The following is a 22,317-nucleotide window of genomic DNA, read 5'->3' on the forward strand; positions in this document are numbered from 1 at the left end:
GAATGTAATCTTTAAGTGAGCAAACCAAGGACTCAGCAGCCTGGGGAATACATACACACAGCTTGACCAGGCTCACTCAGCATTTGAGACTGTGTGAAAAGAGAGAGTGAGTGAAAGACAGGGATGTCATGAACCTCAACAAGTCCCATACATTCAAGGCATTTTTATGTAGGCCAATATGTATGTAGGTGATCAGGGACGAAATTCACAGTCCTTTTTTCAGTAAACTTTGTAACTCTAAAGTTCAGCTGAAGCAAATGTCATCAATGTTGGGTGGAAACCTTGTATCTCCATATTTCATCCTTTTCTTTTTTCATAAATCAATGCTATTGGTCACCCTTTACACCAGTCTGTGGGTTTTACAAATTTTATTTAACCAACGAAAGGTAATAAAAAGAACTTGTGGCTTAATCACACAGCGTTCAAATATTTTAAAAACACAGGTTTTTTTTTCCCATTTTCTGAAAAGTAACGGTTTTGGACATACAAGGTTTATACCCGACAGTGACGATATGAGGCTCGAGCAGTCTGAGTTAATCAAATTGATGGGTATTTTCAAATGGTACAGTATTTTGAGTACAAAATCCCTTGTTGGTCTATAGTGCTGAGAGCTGCAGTGCACTGTAACTGTGATAGATACCCAATTACCTGACTAAGACAGACTGCTTAAGCCACATATAGGCTTCAGCTGAACTTAATTTCTTTTCTTTTTTTCTTTTTACACAGAATGAGAATACTAGATTTTGCACCTCATCACTTACAATGAAATCACATGAAGGAGGAATGTTGTGGAGGCTGATGCGGAAAGGTGGAACACGCGCAGGGACTGATGACTCAACATACGTGACAGCATGTGAATATTGTTTTATGACAGACTTGCAAAGATGTGAACCGGTGATTGATGAAACTGCCCGTGCTTTTACACACACTTGCATACAAGCCAAAATGCAGGAGAGAAATTAGGTTTTGTGCAGGTAAACACTTTAACCCAAGTGCTCATATACTTACATTTGGATTTTGCCTTATAGGCACATGTTTACACACCAACTTCATTAGAGATGGTATGATCACACAAGTGCACACGTAAGAGAAAAAAACTAATGAAAATATAGGGTACACAGTAAACATGCTGAGAGAATGACTTCAATGATAATCTATTTGCAATGCTGTCCAAAACCATTTCTATAAATCATTTGTATATTCACATTGCCCCCTGGTGTCTGGCAAACAATGGTGCAACAATATTACATTGTACTGTACAATGCATTAATGTTTCAGGCTAAGGAAAACAAATATTTTGAACAGGAGCATATTATTTAATTTTAATTAGCAAAAACAGGATGGAAAATAAAAGCACAGTTCTTATTTAACACCACAGCTATGTACTTGCTGCAATAATGTTTCTATTTTAAAGCACAGTGTAAACAAAAGTTTGAGGAGATGGGCAGTAGATAAGCACAATTTTGAAGGAAGAGACGTGCTATCCTACCTCTGGCATGCCACATGTCTAAATCTAACATCAAGACTTTCTTTATTGGCTTTATGAAAAATTATTTTGTAGTTCTTTCACCTCAAGTACTCAAGTAATGAAATGGTACTCAGATTTGTTCAGTGACTTTCCACTGTTAAGGAAGAACACCATTGGACGATAGGGTCATCCTGGAGAAAATATTTAGCTTTTTACAACAGCCAGTATTTCTTATTTGTTGATCATTATATCCAGTCACTTACAATACAGTTAAATACAAATCCCTCCCTTTTAGTGTGAGCCATAACACTAACATTGCATCATAATGGAAAAAAAATTAAGACACGCAAATAAAATTCACTTTGATCTGGTACTTCATTAATAAAAACAAAAATAAAATTTGTTGGGGGTTAATTTTATGGTTGCCGCACATCAAATCTGAACAAAAATCTTAAATACTTTCACATTGTTTTAAGTGTTCAGTAATAAGTTTTGGTCGGACAACCCTGAACCAAGTTCCTAGAGTTTATTTTGCAAACAAAATTAAAGTGCAGAACCATCATTTTTTAAATCTTTCAATCAAATGGGATTAGGGCCTATGTCAGGCTCCTGCTGATCTTCAATGTAGTAAGGATCTCCTTGGTGGACTCTGTGATTGTGCACCCTCAGGTTCCCCCTGTGGGCAAATCTCTTCCCACATTCTGTGCATGCAAAGGGCCTCTTCCCCATGTGAACATCCCGTTGGTGGGCTCTCAAGTTCCCACTGCGGGCAAAACGTTTACCACACTGAGCACAGCCAAAAGGTCGCTCGCCTGTATGTGTGCGTGTGTGCACAGTAAGCTCAGAGGGAGTGAGGAAGCTCTTGTCACAAAACTGACAGGGATGCAGTCTGACTCCTGTGTGGCGCAATAGGTGTCTACGCTGGTGTGAGGGGTAGGTAAAACACTTGGCACAGTATGGGCAGGTGTAAGGTCGTCCATTCCCTCCACCAGGAGCTGGAGGGTGGCCAAGGGTGTTTGAGTGCCGTAGTGTGAGTGACTGTGAATTGGACTGTGGTCGCAGAGGGTCTCTGTTGCCAAATGATGTGAGCCGCCGTGTATGATTGATGGGGCCTCTCCCACCCCTGTCGTCTCTGGGTCTCCACGGTGATTCACCAGTGGGAGCTTGGGGTTGATCCTGCCGAGCTCCCCTCTGTCCAACGCCCTGGCCATGCACTGAGTTCTGATTGGAGTTCTGGTTCTCAGGCTCCTGGTCCAGGAAAGGGAAAGAACTATCATCATCCTCATTGCTGGTCTCATCAGAGCCAAAACCAGGTCGGAAGCAGGGTCCATCTGTGCCAGTGCTGCTGCTAGCTGGACCAGAGCAGCTGGTGCCATCTGCCTGCAGATTCTCCAGACCAGACACCCCACCTCGGGTGGCATCCAATGCTGGTAACCACTCCCCAGGTTGAGCTAGGTTTGGGTCAGGCCTTGGGGAGCAACGTCCACTCTGAGAGATGGAAAGAAAAGGGGTGGAGGCTTGATCCTGGAGGGGTCTGTGGTCTGCACTGCGACTGTCCTGATCCCAATGACACACTGCAGACAAATTAAGGGCAAAAGGAAAATTGACAGTCTTTCATCTCAACTACGATAATAAATACCTTTTACACTCAAAAGAATTTTGAGATGATCTTGCTCTAGTACAGAAATGGCTAAAGAGCAGGAAAAGACTTTAGAGGACTTCTTACATTTGGTCTTGGCTTGTGTGGCAGACAGGGTATCTATCTGCCTTGGGTCCCCAGCAGCAAGGCTTCCCTCTGCAGCTTGGACTGCGACAGACCCAAGGGTAGGTCGTGATCCAGCACGCTGTGAAGAGTAAGTAAAGCAAGTCTGTAAGATGCAGAAAACCAACAGCAAGGTGTGGTCCAAATGTCACTTTTCACTGGCTGGCTAACTACTTCAGTTTCCAACTATTAAATCATGGACAGGGTCTGACCTCATGCTTTACTGAAGCTCCATCCTGGCCTGTGACCTCCTCTTTCAGCCCGCTGAGGCCCTGACTGAGTCCTTCCACTGGGTCTTGGTGAGAAGACACATCCTTTCCCTCATTCAGTCCTGTGTAAGGAAAGTGTTGCTGGTCAGTGTATTAATAAAGTCTCTGGTGCTAGTTCAGTATTGAATTAATGATTTAACTTTATTTATATAGCACCTTTCATGCACATAATGCAGCTCAAAGTCCTTTACAAGTCAGCAACACAAAAAAAAAAAAAATTGATAAATCAAGACAGACAGCAGTTAGTTATAAGCCATCTTAAAAAGATATGTTTTGAATTGTCATTTAAAACTGCCCGCTCACTCAGCGAGACTGATATTTAACAGCACAGCGTTTCATATTTTTGGGGCATATTGGCTAAAAGTAACATCCCCACAAGTCTTTGAGGCGACCCTGGGAATAGTTAAAAATGCAGCTGTGGAGGATCTTCTTAGGTTTTGTGGAGGATCATAGAACGATACAAAGTCTGTGATATAAGGGGGCGAGGCCATTTAGCACTTTAAAAACTAAGTGAAGAACTTTAAAATGAATTCTAGAGAAGATACAGGGAGCCAGTGTAGGTTGAGGAGAACAGGAGTAATCGGTTCTCTCAATTTAGTTTTTGATAAAACCCTGGCAGCAGCAGCCTGGATACTCTGTAGTTAAGCAATAGCTGTTTTTGCTGTAGTCGAGACGACTGGAAAGAACAGGCGTGAACAAGATTTTCAGCATCTTGCTGACTCAGTAGAGATCTTACATTTGCAATGTTGTGCAAATGATAAAAGGCCAAAGAATTAAAATGGGCTGTAAAATTGAGATCAGAATCTTATAACAACAAGATTTCTTACATGTGGTTGTGTCTGAAAGACCAGATGCCCCAGTTTAGTGAGAACAAGAAGATTTTTTGGGCCGACTAGGAGGATCTCAGTCTTATCTTCATTTAGCTGAATGATGTTTTTGCTCATCTACTCATTTATAGCTGACAAACTGGACTCACTGACATACACAGCTGTGTGTTGTCAGTATGGCTGTGAAAATTCATGCCATGCTGATGAATTATGGCAGCATAACAGATTAAGAACAGCAAAAGACCTTTGTCACTGCCTTGGGCCACACCATAGTCAATATTTATTGTTTCAGATATGTGTTCCCCAATTCTGACATGACATTTTCTTCCAGTAATGTATGGTTTAAACCAGCTTAGAACTGTACCAGACAGACTAGCCCATTATCTCAAGATGATTATATAAAAGATCACGGTCAATAGTGTTGTAGGTGGCGCTATGGTCAAGCAGAATGAGGACAGATATGTTTCCAAAATTTAATCTAATCATTCAAAATGTTGACAAGAGCTGTCTGTGCTATGGTTTGCACTAGGCCAGATTGAGAATTTTCAAGAATACCCTTCCCAGAAAAAGTGATTAACTATTTGAACTGTTTCCTTTTCTAATCCTTGCTCAGGAAAGGTAGATGTGAGCTATTGGGAGAGAATGGGTTCAAGTTAGGTTTAAAATGATTTGGGAAATTGCCAGATTCTTGAGAGGAAATTATAATGGAGAGTATCTTTAAAGACAGTATATGACAAGTGCTTCTGAAAAGGTTAGATGGAATAGGTTCAAGGGGAAAGGTAGAGGCTTCATAATAAAGACTGTTTTGAGTAGCTCATCCTCGAAGCATAGTTGAAGTACTCTCAAACTCTGACAAACTCTCAATGCAGAATGGGGTTGAGAAATGGATATGGATGGGTTTGAGATACATCTGAGGTTGCAAGATTGTCCTAGACTACAAGCATGATACATGCACTTTTAAAGTTTTTTACTCGCAATGACCATGGTGTGTTGCTCGTGAATTTAACTCCTGAGTTGAATAAGGTGTAATACCTGATCCTGTTAGGGTCTGCTGCCTCAAGCTGCCCTCTCTGTCTCCTGATGACATCTCCCCTTCCTCGCTCCCTCCGCTCTTGGCCTTCTGCCTCCTCTCGACCTTCTCCAGCTTGCCTCGGAGGATGGAGATCTCGTCTGTTTTCTGCACCAGCTCCGCCTGCTGTTCACACAGGCTACTCTCAAAGATCTTGGCTATTTCGCACACAGCGGCTGCCAGCAATGAGTCCATGACGGTGGCCAGTTGAGCGTGGAAAGCACTCCTCACGGACTCCATTGCCCTTTGTTTCAGTGCTGATGTTTTGATGTCAACGATTGATTCACACCGCTGTTTTCTTCTGGGTCTGGCCTCCAGTGGCAGCTGAGGGACAATGTGGCAAACACTGTATACTCCTATGCCCTGGCATCTATGAGCTGCCATTAGATGTTGCCATGATAAGTAGCTACGCTATTTCTAATCGCCATCTATCGCAGCAATTCGCTTTTACGACCCAATCTCCTTGTAGTTAAATATCCCCTGATAGTCTACCTTTGCGGCGTTTTCAGCGATATTAACAAAGCTTTAGAGTCAATACAATCTACTTTATTTTGTAAGCTAACGCTACTGCTGTACACAGTGAAGACCAGCAATGCGGTGTAATATAGAAAGCCAGTTTGCATAGTATAAAATATAAACAGTCAACTTTTGGCTAGATATGAGAAAACCAGTTGTAAACAAGTAATTCGGTCAGTGTTTTAATGTATGCTAGCTAACATTACCTCAGGCTAACGTGTAAACAAGGGAGCCAACGAAGCGTAGCCAGTTCTAGCCTGTTTAAGCTAGTATTCAAGGTAACCGTGTGAATGCAACGGAAAACAGCCACAGGCGCGGGTCGACAATTACTCTTGACAGTCGGTTTCTAAATGTCTTCATTGGTTAACATTAAATCCATGAAAACAGTCACAATAAAAGATGTGTTAACTCGTCGTCCAGCTAGCAGGTTGATGTCTGTAATGTGATCATGTTGCAAATCTCGCGATAAGAAAGCGGAAGGATTCAAACACCGCAGATAAAAAACAAACAAAACATCCAAAATAAATGTGTAATGTTATATAGATAAATTAATCTTAAATTTTCAATAACGAGGTGGTACTACACCGTCACTTAATGTTAAATGCATACAGCTGAAAACAAAAATCACTCATCATAACTCAAAACGTAGGCATGCCAAAGTGTAAAGTATGGATTTTTTATTGGGGTAATGTTGATAATGTCTCAGTCTAGCAACACTATTATAAACCCCTTTTATTAGAGAAAAATAGAACAAAAGTTTTTTCATACAATTACTGCTGCTACTACTACTACTAGTTACTAGAACTACTGGATCGATGAAAAACCAATACAAATCATACAAAATAAAACACCCTTTGTTTAGAATTGTTACAAAAGTAAACTATGTATATCACGTCTACACTCTTTTGTTTCAACTTGGTTCAGAACTCAAGCATCAGATGAAATAACAAGCTAACTTTGAGTTTGCAATATTTTTCAGAGATCTGTCAAACATAAGAGATTTTACAGGATAACAATTACATTTGGTCAAAGCAATACAATAAACATTGCAAAGCTGCTCCCAAAAGTCTGAGTCCATAACCAAGCACATCACCAGACACTCAAGGTGATCTGAGAGATTGCTGGAGTGATGCAGTTTCTCAAATTCTGCTTAAACAGTAGAGTAATACATACAGGCAGCTGAAGATTTACTCTTAATTTGATGAAACACTGTATACTGCAAGGTGACAGATTTTTAACAGGCAGAAATTAAGTTATACAGCTTTTACCGAGGTGGCTATTCTTTAGTATGTACTAGACCATTGTGGCCAATAAAGTAGTCAAAGAGGTGTGATTTAAGGCAATAATGGTTTTACATGACGTTTGCATCAATGTGATGAAATACCTTGCTTTGTCAGTGTACACTGAATTAGCCATTTTCATTACACTGCTTTTTCCATAAATGCTTTCTTAATCGAATTTATTATCACGTGTCCATATCACAATATAAAATTATATTTTCTGTGATAGGTTTTAGCCATCCCCCACCTCAATATAAAGTTTTTCACATTATTAGTGAATTTTCTGTGATATTTTTAAAACAAGTAACAAATTATGATGGTAGAGCAGGAGTACTTGGTGGACTGGAGCCCTGTGGACATAGACAGAGACACTGAAGTTTTACCTCTGGGCTCTTACTTTAGACTGAAATGACACAATAAGTGTGAAATTAAATTACAAAAGTCAGTATCAAAAGACCTATAGCATTCACTTTGTGGTTGTCCTATTCCATACTGCTACATGTATTTGGACAAATACTTTCAATAAAGTATGCTTCTTTTTTTTCAGTTTGCCATCATAATTCTATTTTGCTGATTTGCCATTTCTTGACACCAGTGATGGCAAAAGATTTACAGTACTGTTTTAATAACTGAGAGATGGGGAATACCATTATTATATAATTTAAAATTACATCTCAAAATAATAAAATAGCAAATAGCAAAATAGTAAATCCAATCATCAATCAGAGCATAAATTACAACATCCAGTGTTTCAATGTCCACAGAGATTCGATGCCAACTGTACATGGGTTTAGTTGTGGTAACACTGCATGTGGTTCCTGAGGCGTCCTTTAGTCATAAAGCCTTTTCCACAAACCTTACAGGCATTTGGCCGGTCCTTTACACAATCAGACACATGCTTATTATATCTTACTTTTGATGTGAATTTCTTCTGACATTTCTCACACTGCGTCACAGGATAACAGGACCTTTTTTTTGCGTATGTATAGTTGCTGACCAGTGCAAAACTTTGCAGGACACTTCTCACATTTGATGGGCCTCTCTCCTGTGTGAATGCGAAAGTGTTCAATCAAGGCGCGTTTGGTTCTCATGAACTTTTGACACAATAAGATGATGACACCATTAGAGTTTGCCATCTCTAGTTCAGCCTTACGCCTGGACCGCATTCTTCCTTAACATTGTTGATGTCGATTGCGATACTTGAGTCTTTGCTGGGAGAAATCAAATCCTCTTGATTATCTTCAGTGTCCTCTAAAGGTTTGGTCCATGCAAGGTGTCCATTTGGCTCACCCTTTGGTTCTGGTGCATTCTCAGTATGTGATTTTTGAGTGACTGATTAATGCGGAATTTCTTTGGGCACATGCTGCAAGAAAACGGTTTTTCACCAGTATGAACACGCATGTGCTCCTTGAGCCTGAAGCGTGCATGAAATTTCTTTTTGCAGTATACACAGGAATGCCTTTTGGTGGATCCATTGTTCTGGATCGATGATACACGGTGGTTGCCAGAGGAAGGTGAGCTTTCCTTTATAATGCGCACCTGTATTTTGCTTGGTAGAGTTGGTTTTTCTTCACCATGGGACTCAGGCTTTGGGGGGTTAGTGCGCAGTGCTTCTTTTGCTAACAATTTCTTGAGTTTTTCGCAAGATGATTTATGACACCTGAGAACACTTGGAAAGGGGAACTCTTTTTTGCAACCTCTGCACCTCTTGTGTGATCGTACGTGCACATTTCGGCCAAACACAGTATCAAATACCTTCTTACAAAATTTGCAGATATACTTCTTCTCACCGTTATTTTCTACTGTCTCCTGTTCTGTAGGCTTAGACTCAGCCACTGTGATTTTACGTTCCTCTCCTCTTCTCTTCACTGTATTTTCTTGCTCATTTCCTGTTAAATTTCTCCCTCTTCTTCTAAGACATATACTGCCTGTTTGGATAGAATATTCTTGTTTGATGTCTTGGAGCAATTTTTTCATGTCACTTCTCACTGGTTTACGTCGACTTCCTTGGTTATTCATTGGTAAGATTTTGTCCCGAGTGTGTTTGTGCCCCTCATTTAATGAGGAACCTGTGACAGAAAAACATTGAAAAAAATATCAAACTGTGATACAATGAAAAGTACAGGTGATATGAATATAACAAAGTGATTTAATAAGATGACAGCAATGTGACATTTAAAAAAAAATACTGAGCCAAATTTAAACCTATAATGTTGTGACTTCTAGAAATAAGAGAGAAAGACATATTCTCACCTACCCTCCTAGTAACTAGCTATACTAATATTTTTGGTTTTGTTTAGTCCATGTTTTTAAATATCACAGGCAAGTCACACATTGGTAAAAAGCAAATACTGCATATTACAACCTGCACTCCCAATAATCCACAGATCACCTGAACAGATTTCACTAGAACATACAGTATTTCTTGTAAAAAAAAAAAAACTCTCTATGTGTTCTGTGGATTATCCAGAGTAATGGGGACACTTTCTGAAAAGAGGTGATGCTGCTGCATTTTTTAAATATAATTTCTTTACTACTACTACTGAGTACAGACTACAGATTAAATTTTTCTTCACTCAATGAAGAGGAGTATCAGAAGAAGCAGTAATCCCACAAATGAAACCAAAACTATCGGCATGGATGGACGGCATGGATAGACGGCCACTAATGGTACTTTTGAATCATTCTGTGTAATTTTGATGAACCAACCCTTTGAATTATGAATTGCAGGACATTCAATTTTGGATTTTACTTGACAAGATGGTAATAGATAGCATTTAAATTTACAAAAGGAGCCTTAAAAATCATAAAATAATTATGTGTGAAAACAAAAGTCAAAAATAGTAAATGTAAACATGGACATGATAATGCAATTACAATCTTCATTCTGACAATAAAATGAAAATATGAGAATAATGAATGAAAGAATTAGTTAAGAACAAAACTCACCTCTCCTGGATCTCCTGAGACCCATTCTTTGCTGGTGGGAATCAATGTCACAGTCTGCCACCTAAAACATAAACATTATTGGTTATATCTCTTTTGATTAACATTGCTGAGCAAGAACGAAAACAGGTACATGCAGAGCTGTGTCTGCAAAAGCAGCCAATAATGAGATGAATTATCTGGATGTATTGAGACCATTTTGCCTAAATGTAGGGAAGTGGATATATTAGCTCTTCATAACACAGTACAACTAAAGAAAATACAAATATATCCAGCCTGTCATTAAAAAGGTGTCAGGCAAGCCAGAGCAGAGCAAATTAGTTTTTCAGCCTTTCCTGTAAACCTTTATACCATTGTCTCAGTGCACCACTTTTTGTTGAAATGTTTGTCATGGGGTATTGAATAAAAGCTTAATTTTTGACAGAACAAGAGCCTATCTTGTCAGCTTTGTGCCATTGGCTGAGGCGACATCTCCTGAGAACCATTAATGTTTCCAGTGCACCAATCAAGGATGAGTATTTGATCCATTCATGAAAATGGATTGGATTTGCAGCTGACTATCCCACCAATCACCCTGTCTTCAGCACACCACTGCTCGCCTTTCATTCTGAACCTCTTGTATTCCACTGCATTATTACTGTGCCATCAACTACCTACAACAATCAACAACATGACAGGGTGTGCTGACAAAGCTTTAAGCCTACCTTTTCAATCCGCATAAATTATCAGGTTGTCATCAGCAGTTTTTTTTCTGCTTGTTTATGAGGTTAAATTATAATGCCACCATATCCAGATTTTCCCCTTCAGTTACACACCTCCTGCTTGATGATTGGAATGCGCCACAGTGGAATCAACAATGGGCGCAGTCTTACACTAGGACAAACACCATCATCTTGCTTGATCATGGTCTCACAACCCAGGGGAGCACACCAGTCATCAGGCACTAGCCAAATCAAGACACAAAGACATAAACATGATCAAGCTGAATATGTAAGTCATATAATATTGTGATTCATTTACTCAGTGTTGTAATAAATGTTCACACTCACACTTTGCTACCCTCAAACAAACATGCAACTTATATTGGTTACTGTACTTTGAGCAATATTTGGTGCCATCGAAATTTGCTTGAACCTTCAGGTTCAGTATAACATAATTAAAATTGAATTAAAATTCACCTAAAACTACTTGCCGTACCTTGATTTGGCACAGGTTATCGCCATTTAAGTTACATTGTTTTCTAGTTTTGTTTGCTTTGATGTCTTTTGGCATTTGTTAGTGTCAAAACATTTTTTAAAATCCATATTGACTCAACATTGCAAAACAAAAAAAACATGAAAACGCACTGCTGAATACTAAAATGATCTTGAACACAATGTCAAGTCAGGCAATAAACAGAAAACTTGTCTCTATACTAGTAGCTCTCAAAAAAGCAATATATTTTTGTCATGTTATTACCCTAATTTTAAAACTATACCTTCAAAATCAATCTCAGGAACATCAGAAGTTTGTCCAGAGGGGTTCAGAACAACTTCAGGATCTTTTTGCACTTCATTTGTCTGAGTTTTGTTCATCTCCACTCCTCGGTCACCTCCACGCTCAAGTTCTCTCAGCTTGATTTCTGCTGTCTGCAACTTTGTTTTAAGCTGAGCAACCTCTTCTCCTTTCTGCAACAGCTCCATTTGATGGTCATGGAGGCTGCTCTCAAAGATCCTCATTATGTCAACCAGAGCTTTCCTCAGGACAGAGTCCATGGCTGTGGTCACCTCGGCCCTGAACACTCTTGTCAGATAGTCGGTCATATTTGAAGATGGCTGGCAGCAGCTTAAAGATGTCCTTGATCAGAAAGTCTTGTGTGATGCTGTACTGGTCCTTTCGCTTATCACTTAACCACTAAACAGAGAGATAAAAGATCAGGTTAAGATCAGGTACAAAACAGCACACTATTGTGTGTAGTAGTAGTAGTGTATTTATGCTGAAACACGGCTCTGAACCCTGGTCACCTGGGTAAGAGATACTAGCTCTTCTGATTAATCCACATAACTGCCTCCTAGCCTGCAAGTATGCAATACCTGGGTAGATTTGGTACCTTTTCAAGTATACGACTGTGGACTATATTTATCTTAAGGCGAAATCCAGTAAGTAGGCAATTCATCAGCCACAACACATACAGTAACTTACATTGAGAGAGTTTCGATATAAGCATTGCAGTCCTAGCGTGAGGTTAAGCCGTCAGGAATTCACTATTAGATATGACGTTAAAGCGTGTATACAATTAAATATACCGGTGATGGTTAAGAATAAAACCCAGATGATTAAGCCTGCACCATATTTTACTTCATCACTCATTTTCCTAAACCATATTACCGTGAGCTAACGTTAGCTATGTTTTAACTGACTAGCTTTGGACGAAACAGAACAAAAAATCAGTTACTGTGACACTCACACGAGGCGCTGTAATGACAAAAACTAAAAAAGTTGCAAGCTAAACACTGAGATGATGTTACACATAGCGGGTAACTAATAACGTTACTGACCGTTAGACACAAGCTGCTGTACTTTGTCTGCGATGGCTAACGGTCCGAAACTTTGTCTTGAATCCAGAAACCTGTTACATTAACAGCGAACCGACCCATCCTCGCCAGACACCTAAATATTAAATTGGTTGCTTTTGTTTCCTGTTATTTACCCAGCGTATCACAACCACACAATTGGTCACCCGTCCGCCATTTTTACTCGAGCTGCCCAGGAGGAAGGGGAGGGCTACGTCATTACAAACGTAATCATTCGTTGACCCGTGATAATTCACACTGTATCAAAGATATTATATACAGAAGATAACGCATTACACCAGAGACAGTAGAGAAATATAGAGAAATTTGTATAGAGGACCTTTGATTACACCAATGATCCTCTATACTCTCTACTGTCTACACGCAGCGCCAATGGTATAATGGGATACAATTCCTGTATCCTAAGTGGGCGTAGTCGTGATTGCTTCTTCAAGTCAAAACATAAAAACACAATACAACACTAGATACAGTATGAATTTGCGCCTTATTTTTGATTTTGCCGCTCGTTTTTATCTGCTTTAGAAAAATTTGTCCAATATTTATTTCGGTAACTGTGGGTGCAAAATGTGTGATCACTCCCGTTGGAATGAATTGATTCGGACCTGTTACTGGTCTATTAAATGGGCGGGGAGGTGGCGAAACCCAAGTGACAGTTACGAGAACAATTGAAAGTGAACCGTCTCCGTCCTTTCTCATCTGTCTCTGACTCTACTATAAACTACAATTTGCCCCACATAATCGTTCAATAATAGAAAATAAAAACTGGTTGTCTTAATAGGTGGAATAGGCATAAATGTAGTCAATTGAATAGGCTTTTTTTCCCCTCGCGCATGCGCTGTCTATTTGTTTGTTACCCAGCTGGGTTACCATAGCGACCAATCTGGTACGAAACAAGATGATACACAGCAAAAACACAAATTTGAGCTAACCTGTGCTTTCAGAACTGTCTAGGAGGCCAGCTGTACGTCTGTCAGGTCCTTATGTGTTTCACATAGAGGCTAAATATAAGAGTGTAATTCAGTGTTTGTGCCTTTCAAAATTACAGTTTAGAACATCAGAGGAACACTTGAAAGCAACAATGTATTCCTCCCTAGAAAGCGTTACTACTCTTTGATGTTGTCAATGAATGGACACGGGGCTCGATTTTATGTCACAGTGGAAGACTAAATTTATCAAGGTACAACATTACAATCTGTTTGCAGAACTGATGTGTCCAATAATTTGTTGTTCATCAGCTAGAATTGAACTGATTTACATAATACATCAAAATGATCTGTGATTTACTGATGAGAAGTTAGTGATTCACTCTAACACCTTACAAACATGGCATTGCTACAAGCTCCTCCACACTTTGATAGTTCCTACATCCTAAAACAAACAAAAGTGGGTGTGGGGTCAGTGTTGTGTAACTGGAGGCAAGAGCAGAAAACAAAAATCATAGCCCTGACACAAACCTTACTCAGTTAGGAAAAAGGGCCAGAGCTGCAGTAGACATGGCACTCTGTGCTTGGGTAGACAGGACACTAGTGTCTAACATCATGCCTTTGTGACTAAATGAATATAATTTGGGGCATCCCATCTATGTCCAAATGTTGAATACTTAGAAAACAGTTCTGCGTGAATCTTCCAATGTACATTTTGTATATCACAGAACCTGATAAACTGAGCTGCAATGATAGACACTGCATTTGTTCCCCCTTCAGTCCTAAAAGTAGATATCCTGAGGGTTGATATCCTGACTATTTATTCTTTATTTAAGCTGAGAAGGTCCAACACATCTTATTTCTGTCTTTCTTCATCTTCAGCTATAAATGTGTATTTAACACACAAGTGTGGTGTACATTACCCTCATTGTCTAGTACAAACTACAATGAAATTGTTTTTAATCAGAATATTATCATATTGGTTATTATTCCATCCCTTAGTATATAAACACATAGCCTACACCAGCTGTTAAAACAAGCTGTCCAATGTAAGGATGCTAACTGAAATGTATAACACAAAGATATGAGTGTTAAATATCCCTCTTATCAAAAGGTATGCATGGTTATGTATACTTTTAGTGTGTCTGCGCAGTTCACTGAAAAAATAATTCTACCCACAGGTAGCAAGATATCAGCAATGCAAAAAAAATGTGAGTATTAAAATTAACATTTCCCACTATCTGGTGAATACCAGATAAACAGTAGCTTCACAATTTCAGCACACTCACACAGCTCATTGTGGTCAAGCAAAGGTTGAAAGGCATTCAGGTGGGACACACAGATCGTTTCACGTAGGTTATACAGTAAATAATTGACAGACATCATGAATCTTTCCTTCAGCTGAGTGGTTAAATGCAAGACCCACTGCACTGTCATTTTCTCTTTGCTTCCTATTTAAAACAAAAAAAAGTTGTTCACAAGGTTCACATGCTCTGACAGTTGGCAAGCCATGACATGCAAAACTTATCTGTCAGGCTCAATAGGCCTTTTTCATGGAAGACATTCTGACATGTCACATTAGGAAATGCACAGGTCTAGATAATGAAACGAATGGCTCAGGGTCCTAGTACTGTGCCTGCTGACTCACTGTCATGACTTACAGTGACACTTGAACAGAAGAGAGCCATTGTTAATATTATTACTTACACCTGCGCTTGCCCACAATGTAAAGGATCTGTTGTCTTTCAAAGGATGTTTTCCAGGGTTGAATCTAACAGCAAAAACCAGGCTTATAAAATACAGTGTGTCTTTGTGAGGCTAGAGAATCAAGTAGAGGAGAGATTAATTCATGGTCTACAGGGTTTGCTTTATTGCATTTAAGGATCAGTGCAAAGCTTAAGGGTCCTGGTAAGAGCTTTTAAGACAGTCGTACAGTATATTGGCCAGCGGATTACCAGGTGTCTGCTTTTTCATTCCGTCACTGTTAACTATGCTCATACATGTAGGAAAATACTGGAATGATCTTCTATTTCAGTGTGTTGACCTCCATCTCAGCCAAAGGTGGTGTTGTTCCAGGCCACGTTGGCTGCATCCATGTCTACAAAGTTAATGTAAATCCTTAAATAGATAACAAAGAGAAATAGGTTAATGACACTGTACATTAACTGAGAGCAAGGTATGCAAGATACAGGAGTGTCTGAATGTTTGTGTTTCTGTCATGATGCTACATTTATTCAACAAACTGTGAGCGGTGAACGTGCTGGTTTGATGCGTGTATTTGCTTACCTGTCAGCAGAGATGCCCAGGTGTTTGTTGAGGAGTCCACACAGGAGTTTAGAGTATTGCTTGTTGTGAGCGCCGCTGATTTTGCCAATACTGTGGAGGGAGCAGAGTGCGCAGGGATCTCCCTTTCCTCCAAACATCATCATTTGCTCAGGGTTGATATGCACAGCTATGTACTAATATACAAAAGGACAAAACTGATGTCAGTCCACACTGGATGGATCAATCGTGACTGGTGTCAGTTTTTGAGGATCTTAGCCTTTTTGAAGCTGATTGTGACATTTTAGTTTCAGCATTAAAATGGCAGGCCCATTTAAACATAGACTACGGTGAAGGTTGTAATGATAATGTAATGTTAATGTTTAAAATCATGAAGTCATGAATTCAAATCCTCCATTGCAACTGCACCCTCAACAATTTTTTGACAAGTATCCAAAAAAATACCTGTGACTTATTATATCAATATTGTTTTCTTATTAAATTCACTAATTTGACTGCTTAACTTGCGGTATAATTTATATAATTATACTGCGATATATCATTTATATTTCTGGTGGAAGACTACGTTATGCCCTTAATATATATAAATTTAATTTAAAATTTTTATAACATTATCATTCAAAGTATCTATATATATCTTCAAACATGCTTGGATGACCTTAAAAAACAAAGTATCAGTTTGTATGACATGTTAGAAGATTTGCATTTAGCCTGTGGGTTTAGAGAACAGATCAATCATCGACCCAACTCTACAAATAATAGTCAAGACCGTGTTTGCGTAATTGCACAAGACACCGGCCTTATTCATTCCGTAGAGAGCCATATAATGTCTACTTCTATCTGCAGTTAAATGGAAATCAGGCTTCAGGTGCTGGTCGTGTCGCACTCAGCAGTTAAATCTATGACGATAACAAACAAAAAGGCGCAGAGGACTCAAGTTTTACGAACAGATTCTGCAGGACTAAGCGCGACCATGGCCTACCTGTGCAGGTTTGCCCATAGCTTTGGCCAGCTCCTCTGTGGCCTCAGTCAGCAGGGCCGCTGGCACATCACTTTTGGCCACGTTGGTGTTCACCACGAACATCGGCATGATTACTCCGTTTTGGTGTTTCCTTTCTCCCCTTCACACGGTCCAGATGCTGCAATTCACTCACACAGGCGGAAGTACAGACTGACGGCTGCTCTTCTTCTTCCTATTTGGAAGATTGCGTAACCATGTGACCACAGCGCCTCCATCCATCCCGGAAGACACTGTTGGTGACACACACTAAACACTATGGCTGTACACAACGCCTACCGAGTGGAAGCTCGTTTTGTTTGCGTTAGTAACTGCTCATTTCCTTAGCACCACTGTTTAGACCACACCAAGCAGAAAGTGATGGGTGAAATGTGAGTGCGTGTTCTTCCCAGGGTGCGGCTGCTCTTGAGTGTAGGGTAATTACGGTACCGGGCATGCGCAGTGTTGTCAGGCATCATTAAGCTGTGCTGAAGGGGGCGAGAGGGAAAACAGTGGCAGGGAGAGCGAGGGCAGAAGTTGGATGGCGCTTTCCTTTGTCGCCGTGTCTCTGCGCTCACAAACAACGACCAAGCTCATCTGTGATCCGTGAAATCTTACCGTCTGTCACCGTTTCGTGTCCAAGCCAGTCCTTCGGATTTCATCTCACGAACGGTGCGTATACAAAGCTGAATTAGCCAGGCTGCTAGCACATTCACTTTAAAACCTCACGGAGGCTGCTGCTCCTCTTCTACTTAAACATTGCTATGTCGATCAATAATACAAGTTTACCAAGAAGCTAACCCAACGCAGGTTGTGCATTTGCTATTTATTCAACTACAATACCACCGTTGTACTTTTTAGATAAACCGGCAATATATATTTCTTAATTAAATGATAATAGAAATGGAACAACCACTATGTTACAATGTGATTCGTTGAGCCCTGTCACACTTTGCTGTCCAGATATAGCTACCTAGTATCCACAAATAAAGTTAATTTTACTAAGTGACATTTATGACATGGGTCTAGATTGGAAATATACGGTGGCTATAGCTATCCAATCAATTAGACATTGTGAAACTTTTGTGATCCTAGTAGGAACACTGGGTTAAATGTAATGATGATCATGACAACAACACAAGCTGTCACTCAACGATCATCAGGTCCGCTCCCATCCCGAACCCTTTGGCCACGATGATGGAGGAATCGGTGACCACATTTGAGACGCATCTGACGGCTGTCATGGACAGTCTGATCCGAGCCTCGGTCTGTGAGATCACCAAACTCTTCCAGGAGACGGTGAACGACTACCTGGTGGAGCTGTCCCTCAACAGGAAGGAGAACGACGCTCTCAAACTGCGACTGAGGCTCACCGAGAACAAGCTGAGGACCGAGCGCAAGTACGGGCTGGGCTGGGCTGCCAACCGCCGCAACGCTGGGCTGGAGGAAGGAGCTGGAGGGCGGCAGAAACGAAAAGTTGAGATGGCCCGTAAGTATTTCTAATCACCTGAGGATGGCTTTTCCTCCCAAACAAGGAGGTTACATCACCTTTGGATTGTGGCACATAGAGAGCTACTATTGCAGTTAAATGACACCTTTGCTACAACATCCTACATGTTTCAGTATGATTGTGTTTTTGTTTTTTTTAAATGTGAGAAACAGGGTTCTTACTATGCAGTCAGGGCTTATGTGAAGACGCACTTGTTTTGTTGGAAACCATCTGGCAAGAGCTGATCTCTCCCTCCCTCCTCCCTCCTTCCTCTCCCCCCCTCCCTCCTCCTTTCCTCCTCCGCCTCCTCTTCATGATCGCTCCCTCTGTCCTTCACCTCCCCCTCTCCTCTCTCTCTCTCTGCATTCTGTCCCTCCCACTCCTCTGTGCCTTTGCACACTCTCTCTCTCTCCCTCCCTCCCTTCCTGCCTTGCTCCTCTCCCTCCCCCCACCTCCTTCACTTCTCTGTCTCTCTCCAACTCTTACCTCCTCCCCTTCCCGCTCCTCTCTCCTTCACGCCCTCTCCTCCTTTCCTCTCTCCCCGCCCCCACCTCCTCCTGCTCTGTTCTCTCCTTCATCACGTTGTACATACACTCTCCCCCTCCCTCCCTCCCTCCCCTACCTCCTCCACCCCACTCCTCTTCCGCTCCTCTCCACCACCATAATTACACACTCCCTCTCCACTTCCACTTCTCCTCTCTCTGTCTTTCTCTCTCTCTCCTCTTTTCACCTCTTCATCCTCCCCCCACTTTGCTCTCCTCCTCCTCCTCCTCTGGCCCCCGCCAACTCCACTTCTCCCTCTCTTCTCTGTCTCTCACTCCTCTCTTCCCTGTCACGTGTTTTTGTCTCCTTTCCACTTTCTTGTCTGTCCTTCTATGCCCCCCCTCTCGTTCATCATGCTCACGTCTCCTCCCCCTGCTCCCTTTACTCTCTCCCTTCCCCCCACCCCTTCCCTCCCCTGTGCTCCTGTTCTCCTCTGCCTCTCAAATCCCCCCCTCTCCCCATCTCCCACTTCTCCACCCTCTTCTCTTCTTCATCTTTCTCTTCTGGCCTTCCAATCATCTCCTCCCACTTATCTCTCTCCCCCTCATATTTCATTCTCTCTCCTTCCTGTCTCCCTGTGCCCTCCGTCTCTCCTGCCCCCCCCCCCCCCCCCCCCCCCCCCCCCCCCCCCACACACTTTCTCCTTCATCTCTCAACCTCCCTCCCACCCTTCCTTCGTCTTCCTCTCTTCTCCACAGGAGGCAAGTCAAAAAAGGGCCTGGCAGCAGCCTATGGCAAAGGCTGGCCTGGAGGTGTGTGGGAGGAAGGAGGAGGTAGCGGTGGTGGTGGGGGAGGAGGAGGAGGAGGAAGTGGAGTAGCTGTGGGGATGGTAGCAGGAGCAGGAGGAAGAGGGGGGAAGGAGGCCAGGGAGATGTACCTCATCCAGTTCCCCGGGGATGAAGAGGATGAAGGAGGGATGGCGGAGGACGAGGCAGGGGAGGGCAGCCTCAGCGGTGAGGGGGAGGAGACGGCCAACATCAAAGAGGAGGTGAGGGAGACGGGCTTTCTCAGAGGAGGAGGAGTAGGAGGAGAAAGTGGCAAATCATCTCTGCACTGCTCAGCGGCTTCATATAGAATGAAAAAGAACATTGACAAGAAAAGAGAGCGATAATACAGGGAGACAAAGAGAGTTTTGCTTGTGTTTTTGAGCCATCAAATCACTGCAGAGATGTAGTGGATAAAGGGAAGGCTGTTGATTTGATATTTAGCTTCCAGAGGGGCCTGTTGAGTAGGGCTCTCCACATCTCAAGTACAGTGAGCTTTTAGGTAGGAATACTACTGGTAGAGGTGAAAAGCTGTTTGCTATTCCACCACATGACCACTTGGCAGGGCACAGATCCACTCTTCACTTCTCTTCTGTATTTGAATATTCATAGCATGCAGTATGTGTTATTACTGTCCCTGTTAAGTCTTTCAAGGTGTTTGATGGCTACTAAAATGGCTTTAAGGAAATATAACCCTCAACATATGAATTGGTAGAGTCATGACGTATGGCTATGATGAGTGTTGCACATAAGTTAACAAGCCATTTTGAAAAAAGCATTTATGAATTTATCAATAAACGGTGTATACTTCCTGGTTTCAGTTGTTTATCCTATAACTGTGTTTCTTTATGCAGTTTCCTCAAACAGAGGGCTATCAACCTGCCTCTCTCCGGCTAATCAAGGAGGCTTTGAAGATGGACCCGTCCAATCAGAAGCTTCACACTGGTTCCAGAGCTCAAAGCGACGGTAATCAGCCCAGGCCATACATACAATTTAGGGAGGGGAAGTTATAGAAATGCTCAGAGACCGATAGTTTAAAAGAAAGTGGTGATTGCTCACGTCAGCTTTTTCACACTCTCCTTTATATCTCCTCCTCCTCCCTCTGTCTCTATTCAGGAGACCTGTCAGATCATCCCCCGACCCTTCATCCAGGAGAGACAGCGGAGGAGGACTGGGAGGTTGGCTCAGAAGAGCCATCAGAGGGCGGCATGACCATGGATGAACTGAGGGGTCTGGAGTCCGCGCTGAGGGCTGAGAGAGGTCGCGAGCAGGCTGCCATGACAGCTTCCCAGCCTGTCAGCCCTGAGGTAGTGCAAGGCAGCGAGATCAGCTTGGCCCCCAAGTACATAGGTCTTGATGGTATGGAGCAGGACGGAGAGCTGGAGCCTCAGCCACCCACCCTTCAGAGAGAAGACCAGGTAGGGCAAGGCATGGTAAAGGACAGTGTGAGGGCTGGAGTGGTTGGGGGAGGAGAGCTGAGGTTAGGCTGGTCGAAGAAGTTGAGAGAGGGCGACTCGGGCACAGTTATGACTGCAGACGATGGGGTGGAGCAGGGAGAGACAGAGCCCCTGCCCCACTTGTCGGCTCCTGGGAGTGTTGAAGAAAGTGGAGGGGAAGAGGAGGGTGTCGGGGACTTGCTCCACTTCTGCCCACAGTGTGGAGGAGGCTTCACCTCAGAGGCTGAGCTGGAGGAGCATCCCTGTCCACTAGGAGGCGCCCATTTACAGAGCAGTGGAGCAGAGGACAGTCTTTTCCCTTGTACCCACTGTGGCAACACATTCAGCCACGCCTGGGCTCTTAAGAACCACGAGTGTGCCTGCGCTGCCGAACGGCCGCACTGCTGCGAGATCTGCGGGAAGCGCTTCACACACTCTCGCTCACTGGAGCGGCATCATCTAGTGCACACAGGCGAGAGGCCTCACCGGTGCCCGCAGTGTGGACGCAGCTTCAGTCGTCTTGGCAACTTGGAACGGCACCAGCGGATTCACACAGGTGAACGTCCATACGGGTGTGAAGCGTGTGGAAAACGCTTCAGTCGTGTGGAGTACTTAAAGAGACATCAACTCATACACAACAGTGAAAAGGCCCCACTCCAGTGCTCCAACTGTGGAAGAGGCTTTAGTGATGTGGAGCAACTGAAAAACCACCAGTGTTTTTAGAGTCCCTCCTTCAAATATCTGACAGAACTGGAAAAAAGAAAGAGCTGGTCTTTAATTGAATGTGGCAGAATTTAGGTGATGAATGTGAATGGCACAATTTTATTCTCTGTGTTTCAGAGTTGCCTCTCTTACACTCTGACTTGATGAGAAGTTAAATTGACTTGAAGGTAAAGAAGCAGATGCGTGTGTGGATGATTTTTGTTGAGTAAGACAATTGAGGAAGACAGCTGTACATGGTGTTTCTCTGTAGGAGGAGAAATAAACTCAATCTCAGACGTCCAGCAATTTTAATTGGAGGTGTTCTCATTTTTATGTACAAAGCTTGTACTTATTTATGATGATCAATAAATTGTAAATTTTTATCTTTTTATCAGTAATTCACTCATGTTAAATCTGAGCTAAGACCTTGTGTGTTTCTCTGACAATATCATTGACAGCTTGGTGTTTTG

General features: G+C 42.1%; 4 protein-coding genes across 4 annotated transcripts; 1 reads left to right on the forward strand and 3 right to left on the reverse strand.

Moving 5' to 3' along the window:
• Positions 1-855: 855 nt before the first annotated feature.
• On the reverse strand, positions 856-6,379 carry LOC111232342 (zinc finger protein 135-like). Its single transcript, XM_022759806.1, has 4 exons — positions 5,359-6,379; positions 3,443-3,561; positions 3,195-3,312; positions 856-3,042 (listed from the first exon to the last, which is right to left on the reverse strand). The coding sequence occupies exons 1-4, from the start codon at positions 5,777-5,779 to the stop codon at positions 2,048-2,050; spliced, it is 1,653 nt and encodes a 550-aa protein (XP_022615527.1). The 5' UTR covers positions 5,780-6,379; the 3' UTR covers positions 856-2,047.
• A 208-nt stretch (positions 6,380-6,587) lies between these two features.
• Positions 6,588-12,867, reverse strand: LOC111232345 (zinc finger protein interacting with ribonucleoprotein K-like). The gene is made up of 5 exons (XM_022759811.1): positions 12,675-12,867; positions 11,615-12,030; positions 10,953-11,080; positions 10,141-10,201; positions 6,588-9,260 (listed from the first exon to the last, which is right to left on the reverse strand). Exons 2-5 carry the CDS (start codon positions 11,937-11,939, stop codon positions 8,443-8,445), a joined length of 1,332 nt encoding a protein of 443 aa, XP_022615532.1. The 5' UTR covers positions 11,940-12,030; positions 12,675-12,867; the 3' UTR covers positions 6,588-8,442.
• Positions 12,868-15,479: 2,612 nt separating this feature from the next.
• mif (macrophage migration inhibitory factor) lies at positions 15,480-17,126 on the reverse strand. The gene is made up of 3 exons (XM_022759910.1): positions 16,899-17,126; positions 15,920-16,092; positions 15,480-15,751 (listed from the first exon to the last, which is right to left on the reverse strand). Exons 1-3 carry the CDS (start codon positions 17,004-17,006, stop codon positions 15,685-15,687), a joined length of 348 nt encoding a protein of 115 aa, XP_022615631.1. The 5' UTR covers positions 17,007-17,126; the 3' UTR covers positions 15,480-15,684.
• A 2,630-nt stretch (positions 17,127-19,756) lies between these two features.
• Positions 19,757-22,266, forward strand: LOC111232410 (zinc finger and SCAN domain-containing protein 21-like). Its single transcript, XM_022759911.1, has 3 exons — positions 19,757-19,933; positions 20,564-20,675; positions 20,826-22,266. Exons 1-3 carry the CDS (start codon positions 19,772-19,774, stop codon positions 21,866-21,868), a joined length of 1,317 nt encoding a protein of 438 aa, XP_022615632.1. The 5' UTR covers positions 19,757-19,771; the 3' UTR covers positions 21,869-22,266.
• The last annotated feature ends 51 nt before the right edge of the window (positions 22,267-22,317 follow it).

This window comes from Seriola dumerili, unplaced genomic scaffold (assembly GCF_002260705.1).
Source record: "Seriola dumerili isolate Sdu_G_001 unplaced genomic scaffold, Sdu_1.0 BDQW01000331.1, whole genome shotgun sequence".
Lineage (NCBI taxonomy): Eukaryota > Metazoa > Chordata > Actinopteri > Carangiformes > Carangidae > Seriola > Seriola dumerili.

What these genes read in the sequence shown, in the direction of transcription:
- LOC111232342 (XM_022759806.1), bottom strand. Translation starts at nt 5,779, where the DNA reads ATGGCAGCTCATAGATGCCAGGGCATAGGAGTATACAGTGTTTGCCAC. An exon ending in GCAGACCCTAACAGGATCAG is followed by an intron (nt 3,562 to 5,358) that starts GTATTACACCTT and finishes TTCCTTACACAG; the next exon opens with GACTGAATGAGGGAAAGGAT. An exon ending in CACACAAGCCAAGACCAAAT is followed by an intron (nt 3,043 to 3,194) that starts GTAAGAAGTCCT and finishes ATTTGTCTGCAG; the next exon opens with TGTGTCATTGGGATCAGGAC.
- LOC111232345 (XM_022759811.1), bottom strand. Translation starts at nt 11,939, where the DNA reads ATGACCGACTATCTGACAAGAGTGTTCAGGGCCGAGGTGACCACAGCC. An exon ending in TCCTGAGATTGATTTTGAAG is followed by an intron (nt 11,081 to 11,614) that starts GTATAGTTTTAA and finishes TGATTTGGCTAG; the next exon opens with TGCCTGATGACTGGTGTGCT. An exon ending in TCTCAGGAGATCCAGGAGAG is followed by an intron (nt 9,261 to 10,140) that starts GTGAGTTTTGTT and finishes TTTCTGTCACAG; the next exon opens with GTTCCTCATTAAATGAGGGG.
- mif (XM_022759910.1), bottom strand. Translation starts at nt 17,006, where the DNA reads ATGCCGATGTTCGTGGTGAACACCAACGTGGCCAAAAGTGATGTGCCA. An exon ending in CTATGGGCAAACCTGCACAG is followed by an intron (nt 16,093 to 16,898) that starts GTAGGCCATGGT and finishes TTTGTATATTAG; the next exon opens with TACATAGCTGTGCATATCAA. An exon ending in CTGGGCATCTCTGCTGACAG is followed by an intron (nt 15,752 to 15,919) that starts GTAAGCAAATAC and finishes TATCTATTTAAG; the next exon opens with GATTTACATTAACTTTGTAG.
- LOC111232410 (XM_022759911.1), top strand. Translation starts at nt 19,772, where the DNA reads ATGGTAGCAGGAGCAGGAGGAAGAGGGGGGAAGGAGGCCAGGGAGATG. An exon ending in CGGCCAACATCAAAGAGGAG is followed by an intron (nt 19,934 to 20,563) that starts GTGAGGGAGACG and finishes TTCTTTATGCAG; the next exon opens with TTTCCTCAAACAGAGGGCTA. An exon ending in TTCCAGAGCTCAAAGCGACG is followed by an intron (nt 20,676 to 20,825) that starts GTAATCAGCCCA and finishes GTCTCTATTCAG; the next exon opens with GAGACCTGTCAGATCATCCC.